The sequence below is a fragment of the Varanus komodoensis genome, unplaced genomic scaffold, assembly GCF_004798865.1.
Source record: "Varanus komodoensis strain SLA01 unplaced genomic scaffold, ASM479886v1 scaffold33, whole genome shotgun sequence".
Taxonomy (NCBI): Eukaryota; Metazoa; Chordata; class Lepidosauria; order Squamata; family Varanidae; genus Varanus; species Varanus komodoensis.
In genome coordinates, this window is record NW_025335817.1 from 1,556,241 (window position 1) to 1,571,599 (window position 15,359).

Sequence of the window (15,359 nt, forward strand, 5' to 3'; positions counted from 1 at the left end):
TGAAAAATGTCCGTTCCTCGGGCCTTTGATGTTGCTGCTGCAGCAGCTGCCCACCCGCAGTCCTTCACAAGTCATCTGTTCGTGTTTTATAATATCGTAAGCCATCCTGAAAGGCTGGTGAAAAATCTGTTGACTGCTGGAATAACGATTGCATGTCAAAAAGAAGGGCGGTTGTACAAATGTGAGAAGATGCATTGGACCCAGTACTGTGGATACAGGTGGGCAGCTGGCTTCAGACTTGAGTTTTTTTCTAGCCCTGCCTGGAGAGGACCCTGGAAGTTGAACCCGAGACCGTTGGAAAGCATCGCGCAGCCTACGCAGGCTATGTTATGAAGCTAGAATCCAGTAGCTAGAGTACACAAGCCAAGTCTATGCTCCAGTTTGGCCCTTGGTGTGCAGAGAAGCCAAAGATGTGAGCTGGACATGAGTCTGAATGTTCCTCACCTGTGGAAAAAAGAGGAATTTAATTGGTTGCCTTTGACAGCGTCTTTGCATGATGCTACTGGCCCACCTTTGAGTTTGGTGCTCAAATCACCGATCAGAGGTGGATTCTGTGTGTGTATCCAGAACTTCTCTGCGCATGGCTTATAAGAGAAGAGTAGGACCTTGGTTCTACCTCTGAACCACCATTTTGAATCTGCCTTCATCTCCCAAGAGCCATTCTGTTACCGCTGAGGTCCATTCAGTCGACCCTGGAGTTGTGGTCAAACCCCAGGTGGGACCTGGCAAGTGTGGGGTGGCTGAGGGCCAGAAGAGGGTCTTCTGCTTGGAGGAGATAGCAAGGACAGGTCTGTGTTGGAAAGCGTCCTCTGCTTGATGGGTTGCCTGGTCCAAGTCTGGTTGAATCTCGGAGGACCACAAGGCGGCAGAGCAGGGTCGGCAGGCTGAGCGAGCAGCTACAGTGTGTTGCTTAACCCCTGGACAACGCAGGGTCTGTCTTCAGGGCTCGTGCCCCAACCCACAGAAGGGGCAGGTGTAGGCTGATCCCCGAAAGCGGAAGCAGCACGTGTGCATCCGTTAGCTCCTTCATGCGCATGGAAGCGCATCGGTTCATTAATCCATGATTGCATGTTACCAGCCAGTTCGTAATCCAGCTTCCCTACTCTCGTGGGATGTCTTGGCCATGTATTCAATTATACAAATTTCGTGCATCGTAGTTATTTTGCTTTGCATTCTTTTCCATTTATTCGTTCACCATAAGAAAATTAAGGCATTATTTAAAAAACACATTATACACATTATTTCTACATTCACACCTATACATATGCATGTGCTTATGCGAATGTTATGCAAATGGGCCATCTCTTTCGTCCTCTGTTTTGGCAATGCGCAAGAGGCCGGCCTGTGCACAAGTGTCATTCACCTGCCTCTGCCCTGGAGCGTGATTTGCTTCACCCTGGAAGTCCCAAAGAACGGCACGCCCTCATCCTCTCCTCCTCTTCCACAGGTGATCACAAGCTCCCAGCAGAATGTGGATACTTCAAGGAAGCGGCTCCTGGAAGACCTCCACCTGCAAAGCTGTGGGGCACTCAGCTCCCCCGTTGCCTTCTTATGCAGGGCCCACATCAGCCGCAGCTTAGAGAGGGAAAGGCCCCACAGTTTTATTGGAGTCTGCCGAGAGACCATCCTTTGACAATGAGCTGTAGCTCCACCAAGGGATGAACAAGAGACCTCGAAGGACCAGGCAGCTCATGAGACTCACTCGCCAGTGTGTGGCTTTAAAACGGCCAAAGGAAATCCAGCAGTCTCAGGAGTCTTCCTTTGGAGGTTCCTGTCTGGATGTTGACTTTCAGTGGCTGGACACCCCGATTTCCATGAAAGCATATTCAAGGGACACCTTTTTGCAAGAAAAATGGGGGCCCAAGCAAGCAAAGACCCCAAAGCAACGAACAAACTTGTGACTCTTTTTACCATTGCAAGGAATCTGTTTTTTAACGTTCTGAAGGTTCTGCTTGGGGAGGAGAACTGGGGAAAGACCACCCCGTTGCTGAGTGGCAGCGATGCTCCCATACAACGAAGAAGTGGTGTTTTATTCACAGTACCTCAAAAGTGTTTTAACTAATTCTGGACAGTGTTTTAATAATTATAATAATTATAATAATAATAATAAACATATTTCTGGGCAATGCATCTTCCAGAAATGGTTTTGTATGAGCAGAGGATGGATTTGCTATTGGTTTTCCTGGGTTAGAGGGAGGGCTACGCTTACTGTGTCCCATCTTTTTGGACGTTCAGGATGTAAGATGTTCAAGTTTGGATTTCTCTGTATTCCTTGTTAAAAGATTATTCCACAAAAATACCTCGGGTTGATTTGGGCTTTGCATTCTAACCATTGTCAATGTAGGACCCTGTCTCCTGTTACCTCGGCGATGTAAGTGCAGTCACCTTTCCAGGTGCTCATTTCGACTGGAGCCATCTTGAATGAGGTCCTGCGTGCTGCCTAGTTCTGATGTGCTGAACACCCAGGTAAGCGTCTTCCATTAAGACCCTCCCTTGAGGTCCTCCCTTGAGGGCCCCCGGCCTTTCAGAGCATGGTCTGTTCTGTGTTGTCTCCCCACCACTGCCACCTGCGGAATCCCCGTGTCAAGTGAAGGCTCCATTTCCAACATCCGCTTTTTTTAAGCTGCATCTGTCTTGTCGTTTGCAACAGCCTCGCACCCTTAATTCCCGTTTCCCGTCGGTTTTAGCTCACCGATGGTTGACTACTTCACCTTGCCCCAGTTGCTCTTCTGAGCTGCCCTTAACCTCTCCAAGTGGAGAGCTAGAAATTCACCAAATTCAGTGGAGAGCTAGAAATTCCTTTTCAGAGATGCTGCAAAAGACATTCCTTCCAGCTGGCCGGGCAACCGCTGGGGTTGCCATCTGGAGCATCCGTCTGGCCACTTATTCCTGAGCCACCCAGTTACCTTTAAAAGGTTCCTATCCAGGACTACAAAGGACTCATTGCCTCTCATGAGTCAAGCAGACTCACAGCCAAGGTAGGAGCAAAACACCATCCTCCTTTTCCGCTGAATCAGAACACGGCCTTGAAATCTGCAGTCTTATGTTTTGGTTACAAAGCCTGACTCCCTTTTCTCCTTTAACTGGGCACAAATTTGAGCTTGGGGGGAGAGAAGTGGGCATGCTGGAAGTCGAGAGGGACTAGGATCATGAGAGGATCAGTGCCAGTAAAAGCAGAAACCCCTGCATGGCTCTTAGCTATTTTTTCATCCTGATTGCGGGGGGGGGGGGGGGACATGCCATGAATTCTAGTATCTCTACTGCAATCACGGAAGATAGCGCTGTATCCCATCAGTAGAAGAGCGTGCCTTGCTCGATGCATCCCATTCCTTGGCTCTTTTCAAGGGCACAAGGATTTACAGGGAGATGCTGCTGTTGAGAAGCATCCAAAGCTTCCATCTTCAAGAAAAGCACCTCTTGGCTCTATAGCGTGAAGCTACAGTGACCTCCAGTGGAAGCCAAGGAGTTGAGACTGCCAATAGTGGGCACTTCTTGTACGATGGATTCCTGGGTATCTAAGCGAGCACTTAAGCTCTCTGCATGCACTTTCAGCCTAAGCCAGGCTGGCTCCAGTCTGCCCAGGACCACTGCTTGCCCTTCCTCAGTTCTGAGGGACTTGGGACAGCAATCTCACACAATTCCCATGGGAAGACACAGATGCTCCCGAAAAGCGGAGCTAGGAACTAGGAGTGCTGGTGCTCCATCGTGGCCGCCTGGTCTGCGAAACAAACAAGAGGAACCACAGTGCTTTAATACTCCAAATTTATTAGTGAGTCTAGATTAATTCTCTCCTAGGGTCACCTGCATGCAACAGAGATGTACGATGTTATTCCTTGAAGTACAGTAATCCTAAAGCTTTTTGTTACTGCATGGTAAGGCGTCTTAAGTCACAGTGTATTTTTCTTCAAGGCCTTGGGCCAAAAGTAGAGAGAGAGAGAGAGAGATTGAGAGAGAGAGGTTGGGGGAAGAAGGAAAAAACCAAGACGAAAAGTTACAGCAGTTGACATTAATCTCATAATGAACACAACATTACTATTACTGCGTTTATCATCTCCACACATTCTAATACTGTTGGTGGCCAACGGCTTCCCATCTGCAGCCACCGGTTACATTCAGAACACGTGTTGGCTCAGAAACACAACAGGAAAAATAACCGAGATTAAACAGTTTGTATAAAAATTATTATTTAAGCATGGCTTTCCCGCCCTGCAGTCGGGTTCAACCAAAGGGCAGTATGGAAGGTTGCGGGCTAGTAAACGTGGAAGGGCCCCCATTGCCAAATTAGTAGCAACCATGTTTGCCGTTAAAAACCATTAAGCTCCAAACATAAACTGACTTCATCTAAATAAATATTCAGTGTTCGTATCATGGCAATTCTTTTATTTTGCATTAAAAAAACGCTTTCCCCTTCACCCCACCCCGCAACACCCCTTGTTCCTGTTTCACATTTAAGTCACATCTCATCAAAACTCACAGTAATTACACTTGTCAATAAGAATACCAATGAAGACAGTAGTTTTTCTTTCGATTAGCATCCTTCCTAGCCCCTCCTGCACTCAGATTTGCATACGTCTTGGCCCTCGCCCTCTGTTCCGCACTTCGCATTTTTCAGTCAAGTGTGCAGGTTTTTCGGCCACCCTGATTTTAAAGTGTGTGTGTTTTCGCAGGCTGGTTCACACATTTGTCTTTGCCATTCTGGGCTAAAAGTGGCAGATGGTCGTAAACACAAGGCAGGCATGCCAAGGTCATGTTTAAATACACATTACAAGCACAACCCGCCAGGAATGAAGACTACACAGGCCCCACGCCACAGGCGGGAGCCAAGCGAGAAAGCGGTGGGGGGGGGTGTAGGGAACACCGGTGGTGGACTTCACCCTACGCTTGCATAACTCACACGAAAAGGGGGTTTTGTTGATGACCTTGCAAAATACTTCTGTGAATTAGAAAGATGGTGTCAGTGGTTCTTGTCCATAGCAACAGCTTCATCTTTTGGCAACACAATTTTTTAAAAAAGAGAACCTAAGAAAAAAAGGCGAAGAAGCTGACTCGGTTGAGTTTCCAGAATTTCCGGGACTCGGTTTCAACCCTTTCCGTTCCTGCAATATACAAAATTCCTCGCAAAGGTTTCTTCTTGCATGGCTGAGACTGCACAGTCCTTCGGATGAGAGATGCGGCCTCGTGCTAGATGTACAGCGGCGTCTCCTGTCCGGTGAGCAGCCTGAACATTGCTGCAGGCATGGTCTTCATATGGATCTAGGGCGCACGGGGCAAGAGAAAGGATGGGAACTGAGTTCAGTTGAAAGACACAGCGGAAAGGAGCATGGACTGAGTCTCAAGCTAATCATTTGTAATTTCATTTGAGTCTCAAGCTAATCATTTGTAATTTCAGTTCTCACTTTGAACCTTACGGGGGCCCTAGCACCGCCAATGAAGAAAACTCACTGGAGTGCTATTTATTCAGGCTGGACATCAGGAAAGGTTTCCTCACAGTCAGAGCCATAGGACAGTGGGACCAGCTGCCCGGAGAGGTGGGGGGCTCTCCCACACTGGGGAGATTCAGAAAGAAACTGGGCAGCCCTCTGAGTGGGGTGGTGTGACTTGGTGTCCTGCAACAGCAGGGGGCTGGACCTGATGGCCTTCATGGCCCCTTCCAGCTCTACTACCCCATGATTCTGTGATCCAGGGGCTGGACGTGATGGCCTTCATGGCCCCCTCCAACTCTACCATTCCATGATTCTATGATCCAGGGGCTGGACCCGGTTGCCTTCATGGCCCCTTCCAACTCTACTCTTCTATGATTTATGTATTTAATCTTTTTATACTGCTCAATAGCCGAGGCTCTTGTAGATCAAAAGATCTGGAGGACCACAAGTTGGCCACCTATACTGTAAGATTTGTATGGAGCAGCTGCTTGGCCTCTGTGCGAACAGAATGCTAAGCCCAACGGGCCTTGGATTGATGCAGCATGACCCTTCTTCCGTTTGGACCATCCAATTTCCACTCCCTAATTTCTGCCTAGGTGTTCACAGATAAGACAGACCTTCCTGCCTCTTTCATAAGCCTGTCCTCAGTCAATCATTGGAATGCCAATTGATCAAACTGAGAGACCACATGCAGACAAGCAGTGTTTACTGTTTGAACTGAATGGATTGCCAGTTCTTGGTTCATTTTACTCCTCTAACACTGAAATCAGGTAATGTGTCAAACATTCAGAAGCACTCTGCAATCTTTTGGAGGAATTCCACAAAAAATTCAGGCGAGGCCCGCTTCTTGAATTTAGCTGCCATTGATTCCCCGGAGGATGAAATGATTTTGTTCGTCCTCCAATACTAGAGTCTAAAATCTATTACAGACCCTTTATTATGAATAAAAGATTCCACTCGGGAAGACTCACCTCTCCCACTGAGTTCGACAGGGCTTGCACTATCTTCTCATGGGCCGTGGCAACAACACTTTGCCCATTGATCTCAATGATGCGATGGCCCACCCGGACCCCTCCTCTTTCTGCTATCCCACCTCTCATCAGACTGCAGATCTGCCGAAAGAAACTCACAATCAGTTTAAGAGCAAAAAAACCCGATTCTGCCAGATGTTCTGTGTGAAACTAACAAGAAGGTTGCAAGCGTTCAACTTTGGTTTGCTTTCCTAACATGATTTGCTATTGCTACAGAAAATGCCCCATGCAGGCATGAATTTGGGCATAAGTGTGGATTCCATTCTTTGCCTCTGGTGGGGCCAGGCTTCCAGGTTGAAAGACACAAGTTTTTGGTTATTAGAACCTTGAGAGCTATCGGCTGGAGCCAGGTGTGCAGGTGAGAAGACATGCTAGGAACTGGGGAACACGGTGCCTTGAGTACATGCTCCATACAGGAATTCCTGTTTAGCACTGGAACCCTGCTCACAATTATTTTCACCAGAGAGAGAGAGATCTGGGTTGTAGTTTCCTCTCCTCAGCCAGGAATTCCACTGGGTGACTTTGGTCCACCAGCATCCACCTTCCTGTCTTAGGACTCCAAGACAGAACAGAAGCGTGGTTTGATCCATCTGATGGGAATATTCTCTTATAAGGGCATATAATCAAGATGCCCAAAGCTCCATCTATATGAGGAGTTCCGTGCTCTCTTTTCTGAGATGCAGTTATGGATTTCTCTGGAAGGAATTCTCTGTGCAGCGTTTGCAGGCAAGATGGGAAAGCTCAGTGAGAGGCAGTGTGGTGTAGTGGTTAAGAACACAGGACTGGGACGCAGGCGATCCGGGTTCTAGTCCCTCCTCAGCCAAGGAGCCAACAGGGTGACTTTGGGCCAGTCGCAGCCTCTCGGCCCAGCCTACCTCACAGACTGGGAGGAGGAGGAGAATGACGTACGCAGTTTGTTGTAAGAAAAAAGGCAGGATTCTTTTAAAGAAGTTCTGACCTGCATCTTAGTCCTGGAAGTGAGCCAACCCTTAATTTGAAGTGAGCCAAAACTTCCAAGACCAAGGTGCAGCTCAGAGCACAGTTCTACCAGGGTGGTCCGGGGACCTGAGTCGCCGTCTGAGGCTCAGCCTAACCCACCATACAGAAAGGAGTGTTTTGTAAGCCACCTTGGATTCCTCGCAGGAAAAAAAGCGTGATACAAATATAATAAATAATGTTTCTGTCCAGACTGTCTCTTAGAGGAAAACCACATTTTAAAATCCCCAGGCAGATGTAGGCTTCGAATGGAATGGGACTGTGTTTGAATATCTGCGGAACTGACACAGAATGGACAGAGGTGGCTCGCTCTGTCCCCTGTTTGGACCACTCACTCTGTGAGGGCTTCCCAACATGCTCCACGGCTGAAAGCAACGATGCTTGGCTTCACGTGACGGCAACAATTTACTGTGTAACTTGGCTACCGGTGTTAGGAGAGAGCAGAAATGGTTGCTATGGGAATAGCCATCTGCAAACACACACACACACCCCCCTATCATAGTCCTCCACCTCTATAAAGGATCAAAATTCTAAGCCACGCGTGGTCCCGGCTCTAGCAAGGACATTCTTAAAATCAGCCTGCATCTGATGGATGAGGCAATCCCGTTTTGCTCAAAGGTGTTCTTGAGCTCAGCAATGGTAAACCAAGGAGGTGGCTACAAAGAAAGCTGAGCAGGAGGCAGCCCTGGATTTGATCCACAGAACCCGTGGCGCTGACAACCGCTTTGGGAAAGTCAAGGTGGCAAAAGACTGTGGCCCAAAGAGAGATGCTTTGCTCAAAAGGTGGAGTCCATCCCTGGATGGGTTTGTCCCTTGCCAAGCTCAGCATCTGTTCTCCCCACCACTGCTAATTCCACTTCCCAATTTGGGCACAAGGACTGGATTTCTCAAGCCACCGTAGCAGTGGAGCCACGGACCTGGCGCAATGAAGCTGCGGAACTCCATGTTAGAGAGCTCTCTGGGGTCACGTGCCAGGATGGGCAGGGTCGACGTTAAAAGGGGTCACAGCCAAAGTGCCACCCAAGTTGAACTGACAGCCCTTGTGCCAGTTTGCAGCAAAACTAGAGTTTGCAATGTTGCCCAAAGCCGCTGAGAACACAATCCTATGTAAGGTTAAACAAAGAAGAGGCTCTGTAAGTCCCAGCCAGTGCGCATCCTCAACTCTGGTTTGCATGAACCGTAGAGCACAAGCCTGGTTTGGGATCTGGGTTTGCAAGTAAACCGCAGTTTGCTCAAACCAGCATGTGCCGGGTTCCACTGCAGCAGCAAAATACCTCCTCCTGCAACACTGGAATGGAAGCACCTCATCCTCTGGTGCGCGGAAAAGCATCACGGCGACACTCCGTGTGCTTCTGCATCACCCTCCGTCCTTCCGCCCCAGCAGGTTCTGTGGAATATTTGTCTTCTGGGCTCCTAGCTTTAGCAGGAAATGGTTTCGCCTCTGCGCAATGCAGGCCTTGAGCAGAAGGAGCATCCTTGAAATGCCTCCATCAGAACAGACCCTGTTCTTTAGTCCCGAGTTAATTTCAGGTCAGTCAGAGGTAGCAATGCAAACCTACAGCAGCTGCGGATGAGCAATCCAACTCTCTCTCACGAACACAATACAGTTGGCTTTCAAACAGGAAATGCCCCCCCAGCTTTTTGTCTCCTTGCCCCAGCTTCAGCCAGGCTGTAGGTTTAAAATTTAAAATTCCCTTCACAGGCTTTGAGGAGATCAGAAACGACTTGCGATCGCTCCGTCAGGTCCAGCAATCTGCAAATGGCTCTGATGTTCCGGATCGCTTTCAAATACACGGCAAACTGTGCTGGCACAGTGCAAAGGATAGGAGTCCTGATTTCAAGAAGGGATTCTGTGTGGACTGTGATGTGGATTTGTTGTTGTTTTGTTGCAAACTTATGCCCGACCCATCACGACCCCGTGGACAACGTTCCATGGTGTCCATTGATACCGGTGTGTGTATGTGAGAGAGAGTGACTTAATATACAGATAAATTTTGTGCTGGGACAGTCTTTAAATTCTCTACCCACTTCATGGCAATTAAGGCAAGGGCAGTGTAAATGGATTTTCCATGTCCTTTTGATAGCTAATAGACTGATATCACAAAATTGGAAAGATAAAATGCTCCCCTCCCACAAGGTGATAACTTGAGGACCTTACAGTGCTTCTGACATTCGAACAACTGGCAAATTGGCATCACCTTCAAATAGATGCTTATCTGGGTATCTAGTCTGCTTTTGCGGAAGATGATGAATAATCACTAGAAAATGGTATTAGCATATATACACATTTCATATGACCTCGCTGCTTGTTCTCACAAATCTGTGTGAGAATACCAAAAAACTGCTGGTGGGGGAGGAGAAAGAGAGAGAGAGAGTGTGCGTGTGCATCCCCTTGGAAGGACTTGCATCCTTAAAGGCAGAGTGCAGGAATTATAATAATAAATCGGTGCCTTCCTACTCTGGCTAGTTATCTTTACGGGCTTCAAGTCTCTTCGTGGACTTCTGATGCTCAGTCCGTCCACTGGAACAGAGCCAACACGGAGCGAGATTACGCTGCGAAACGCGGAAGCCGCAAATGGAGACCTGGAAATCACACACCAGCCAATGGACCTTCCTGTACGTACAGAAGGATTTCAGCCCATTCTAGCCGAGAGAAGGTCGGTGGATTTATCTCACACAGTTGTCTGGCGCTCCCTTTCACAGCCTGCCCATCTCTAAATGTAGGGCAATTCATATATATATATATATATATATATATATATATATTTAATTGTTATATTATTTATGTATGTTTTTATGTATTCTTTGTGAGCCGCCCCGAGGCTTTATTGAGATGGGGGTGGCATAGAAATGTTTTAAATAAATAAATAAGAATATTTCTTTATTTGCAGTCACCCCCCTATTTTCTCCCAAGATGGCACTCCAAGCAGCTGTGCTGGAGTACAATTCCCATCACCCTGGACTACCAGGGGTGGTGGGAGTTGTAGTCCCACATGCTTGGAGAAGACCTCCTCCTCCTCCTCTCTGACACACTAACTGCATGCATCTCAGGGCAGGGAACCTGTGATTACTACATTAAAGGCATCGGCAGCGCCTGGCAAATCACAACTTGTCGCAGGAGGTGCAGAAGCGGAATCTTTTTCCCAGCCTTCAGTATACCTCGTGGCCACGAGATGGTGCCCAACTACAGGGAAACGAGTCCTGCTTTGGGAGGAATGGACTCGGACGCAAGCTAGGAACAATTGCATTCTCCATCTTGCTGAAATCTATTCTGTTAAGCCCTGCCATGATGTAAACTGAATAGGTTTTGCTGTGTTTTTAAAGGAGTGTCGAATTTGGGGATCTGGTGCCCAAGGTTTACTTGAGCAGCCAAAGCAAACCCAGAAGAGTCACTTGCAGGGTGACCTGAGCCATCTCTGCTCCGGCAGCCTAATGCAACCACCCCTCTGGAATGTGTCCACAGGGCGAGAGAGAAGCATAGTTGTGTTTCCCCACCCATTTTTGTGTGGGGAAGATGGGCTTTCACAGTCCAGCTGCCATACCGACCCTAAAAACAAAATAGGACAAGAACGAACTTACGATTCCATTCTGTACGCTGAAACCCAACTGGTATTTCAAGTCCGGCCGCTTTATAAGAACCGTGGTGACAGGAGGGCAGCTGACAATATTCAACTTCACTTGTGTTTGATTCTTAAGACCCTGCAAAATATGCTCAGTGGTAACTCATTCTCTATCAAGACGCACTTCTTATGAGCCATACAGCTCCGTTTCCATCATCAGCATCTTCCACTGAATTCATAGAATCCTAGAAGAGTAGAGTTGGAAGGGGCCATGAAGGCCATCGAGTCCAGCCCCTGGATCACAGATTCATGGGACAGTAGAGTTGGAAGGGGCCATGAAGGCCATCATGTCCAACTCCTGGATCACAGAATCATAGAATCATGGAATAGTAGAGTTGGAAGGGGCCATGAAGGCCATCCTGTCCAACTCCTGGATCGCAGAATCATAGAATCATGGAATAGTAGAGTTGGAGGGGGCCATGAAGGCCATCCTGTCCAACCCCTGGATCGCAGAATCATAGAACCATGGAATAGCAGAGTTGGAAGGGGCCATGAAGGCCATCATGTCCAACTCCTGGATCACAGAATCATAGAATCATGGAATAGTAGAGTTGGAGGGGGCCATGAAGGCCATCCTGTCCAACCCCTGGATCACAGAATCATAGAATCATGGAATAGTAGAGTTGGAGGGGGCCATGAAGGCCATCGAGTCCAGCCCCTGCTGTTGCAGGATGCCAAGTCACACCATCCCACTCAGAATCATCAAATCATAGAAGGGTAGAGTTGGAAGGGGCCATGGAGGCCATCAGGTCCAGCCCCTGGATCACAGATTCATGGGATAGTAGAGTTGGAAGGAGCCATGAAGGCCATCGAGTCCAACCCCTGCTGATGCAGGCCACCATGCTACACCATCCCACTTGGACAAGTGCAACCCGCAACTCTGCGTTGCAGCATGGAGTGCTTGCTTGCTTGCTGTTCAGGATCCCAGCCTCTCCCTTCTGTTTCTCTGATTTCTCCCAAGAGTCAGCTATTCAGCACATCCAGACTACCCTATTTGGGGGACTTCCTCATCCCCTCCAAAATGTTCTTTGATCTTCTGTAAACCTTGGGAGTTCTCCCCAAAATGTGGATATAATTCTTTTGTGATGGGTAGAACCATCAACAATAATTAACAGTAGTCAACAATATTGTGTAATCATTAATACATAATCAACCATGTAATCAAATGAACAATATTCAACATAATAAGAACATTCAAACCCTAACTCTCAGAATAGAGGAGAAATTATAGGAAAGGGGTCTTTTTTCCCTTCAAATATTCTAGCAGCATCCCAACTGGCACACGTCCCAGAAAAGAACAAGAGGAGTACCTTAATGATCCCTTGACATGTGGCCAGTGGAAGACCAACCAGACTGGTGCCATTAATAGACATAATCTGGTCCCCGATGCTGAGCTTCCCCGAGCGAGCTGCAGGGCCCCCGTTCATCATGTTGGCCAAGATGACTGTGGGTAATATGGATCCCCAGCCAGACTCCACAATCACCACTCCAAGGATCTCCCCCTTGTGTTTTGCTATCTGGAGCTGCAAGACAAAACAAACAGGGGCGGTGGAAGGATGCTGCGGAAACTCTAGAGACGTGCAGCAAAGCCTCGATTACCTCTGCCGGGAACTTCCTGCAATGGAAGGGAAGGCTTCTTCCGTGGGAGGTGGCTGAGGCCCCATCAGTGAGGGTGTTTACGGACAGGCTGGACATGCACCTGACAGGCATGTCATGAGCGGAGCCGGGGTCAGACTAGATGGCTGGGAGGCCCCTTCTGACTCGCTCTGTTTCTATGTTTTTAGCATGCTGCGATCTCTAGTTGTGTAGAGGTCTGGTGTATACAGAAAAACTGGATGTGCGTAGCTCAGTAGAGAGAGCATTCCTCTTGCAAGCATCTGATGGAAGCCTGTCTCAGTTTTGGCAAGGGCTTCACCTCGCTCCGCTGGTGTGCCAAAGTCTAACAAGCAGGCAGCATGTGGGTCTCTCTAGGGTGGGCATTCCACAACTTGGGGGTCACAGAGGAAAAGGGCCTTTCACAAATAGACACCCAGCATGGGGAGGAGGACTGGAGCAAGGCCTCGGATGCCAGTCCCAGCACATGGCCAGGAGAAGAGTTTTATTTTATTTTTATTTATTAAAAGCTTTTCTATCCCATCCCCCACAGCACCTCTCAGGACAACTTACAATAAGTAAGGATGATACAACAAACCCCACAGCATCTGGCCATGAATATACTAAAACCCCAGTTAAAATCGATCGAACGGGAAAATAACAAGGTTTGAGAAGAGGCGGTCCTTGAGGTATATCAGCACCGCCACCCGGCCATGTTGGGGCTCCCGTGCGAGTTCCTTCTTTCCACCAAACCCCCTTTCCCGGCAGAGGGGCTATTGCTGCACCCCGTCTTTCTCGACTGCCTCTTCCGCTGCCGTCCTTTGGAAGAGGGTGAAGTCAGAGGCAGAGAGGGCCGAGGGGGAGGCAGGTTGGATCTGAGCCTCCAGAGGTGGTGTGGCCATCCAAGCTTCTGCTGGCACCAGGACGGTGGCTCTCTTACAGAAAAGGATACTCCACCAAGGGCTTCCCCACCTCTGCCACCCCCTGCGATTCCCTTCCCTGATTTGTCCTATGCAATTTTCACCGTGCCGGTTTTCAGGCAGGTCTTTATACTTCTGCCAAGAGAACGAGCAACATGGCTATCCGGAGCGACAAACCACACGGATGGGGTGTGTGTGTGTGTGTGTGTGTGTTTCCCCTTCTTCCTGATACTGAGTAAATTGCAGTTTATTTACACTTTCCCCAGTGTTGATTTAAAATCCAATTTCCACTTGGCTTGTTGATTTTCAGCTTCCCTTCCATTCACCTTGGCCGCTTTTCACCTCTAAATGCTCTGCTTATACTCAGCACAAACTGCCAGCCAGATAAAATCGCCTGTCTCCCAGCGAGGTTTATGACATTTACTTCTCATTTAGAGTTTTCACCTCCAGAGCGACATTCCAAATTATTAAAAGGCCAGTGCTCCCTCTGCGAGAGATGAGGGTTGCTCATTTCTAAAACAGAGTGCAGGAGAACCAAAAACTGCTTCGATCTCTTACTCCGGACCAAATGGCAGTAAAGAGCCCTCCCTGCCTATTGCCTGCCTGGAGGTTTTGGGAGAAAGTCAGATCTGTCATTTGGGAGAAGGGTCACAGCTCAATAGCAGCACACCTGTCTGGTTCAGTTTCTGGCATCTTCAGGTAGAAAAACCAGGTAGCAGTTGATTGAAAAAGCCCTTTTCTTCCTTAGACCCTGGATGGTTGCAGAGGTGTGTCTCCCAACTTGGTGTTTTCCAGATGTTTTAGAAGACAATCCCCTGCCTTGACCATGCCAGCATGGAAGTGTCTATTCAGCCTACACATGTGGCAAAATAGCCCGAGCATACAATAAACCCACAACACTCAACACAGACAACACTATCTTGCATTCCGCCACAGCTACAAGCCGTGGAAGGATGCCCAGGAGTCTGGTCTTCAATTGTGGCGTCACCTCTCTCAAAAAGGATTGGTTTCCTGCTCTTCCTTTTGCACAAGGGGGGATGGATGCTCACTTCATTTTTGTTTGATTTTTGAGAAAAGGGAAATCCAGCACTCTTGATTTTTCCCAAAGGGGATTTGTTACATCCATGCGAGAGCTGCAAGAAAGCAAACCCTGAGCAAGAATGTGTAAGTTGAGGTTGAATTCCTGGGGCAGCTGCTGCCCATCAGTCTATATTCTGATTTTGAGAAAGGAACAGTGGAGAATCCAAAGCAAAAAATACTCTGAGAGAGTATTTCCTCTGCATCTTAAATGGAATGAGCAGAAATGCAAAGGATGCTGGGAAGAGCCCCTTAAGGACAGCATCCATCCCAGATATGGAGATGATGTTCCTCCAACGTGGGGTCTTGGCTTTAGAAACAGCAGGACAAAATCTCCTTGGAAATGTACATTGCTGGCCCGCTAGGCTAGGCTAGGCTAGGCTAGGCTAGGCTAGGCTAGGCTAAGGCTAAGGCTAAGGCTAAGGCTAAGGCAAAAAAGGCAAAAAAGGCAAGGGGCAGGATGCGCGAGATCCGACTTGGCAAAAGCACAGCAGGCAAAATGCCCCGGCCTGATTAGCTCACAGCTTGAATCCTGTCTCCATCCCACATTGATCACTTTTATGAAGAAGGAAGGGGGGTGGGTGCTGGAGCAAGTTGGCTGAGACAAAGAGCGACGTAAGACGAACTGCATGTGTGGAGGGGAGCGGAGTGGATAGGTTGGGTGCCACTGCAGAGAAGGCCCTCCTCCGGGTACTCACC

General features: G+C 48.4%; 2 protein-coding genes across 7 annotated transcripts in view; one reads left to right on the forward strand and one right to left on the reverse strand.

The window, feature by feature from the left end:
* FAM189A1 (family with sequence similarity 189 member A1) overlaps positions 1-2,124 on the forward strand; it is a 157,609-nt gene extending 155,485 nt beyond the window's left edge. For all 5 annotated transcript variants that reach the window (XM_044438689.1, XM_044438694.1, XM_044438692.1 and 2 more), the window contains one exon: positions 1,448-2,124. In XM_044438689.1, the coding sequence (XP_044294624.1) occupies positions 1,448-1,633 (186 nt within the window). In that variant the 3' untranslated portion in view covers positions 1,634-2,124. The remainder of the gene's footprint in view (positions 1-1,447) is intronic.
* A 1,621-nt stretch (positions 2,125-3,745) lies between these two features.
* The window catches only part of APBA2 (amyloid beta precursor protein binding family A member 2), a 39,306-nt gene continuing 27,692 nt past the window's right edge, over positions 3,746-15,359 (reverse strand). For both annotated transcript variants that reach the window (XM_044438687.1, XM_044438688.1), the window contains 4 exons: positions 12,381-12,593; positions 11,030-11,149; positions 6,395-6,535; positions 3,746-5,253 (listed from right to left, as the gene is read on the reverse strand). In XM_044438687.1, coding sequence (XP_044294622.1) covers positions 5,182-5,253; positions 6,395-6,535; positions 11,030-11,149; positions 12,381-12,593 — 546 coding nt within the window. In that variant the 3' untranslated portion in view covers positions 3,746-5,181. The remainder of the gene's footprint in view (positions 5,254-6,394; positions 6,536-11,029; positions 11,150-12,380; positions 12,594-15,359) is intronic.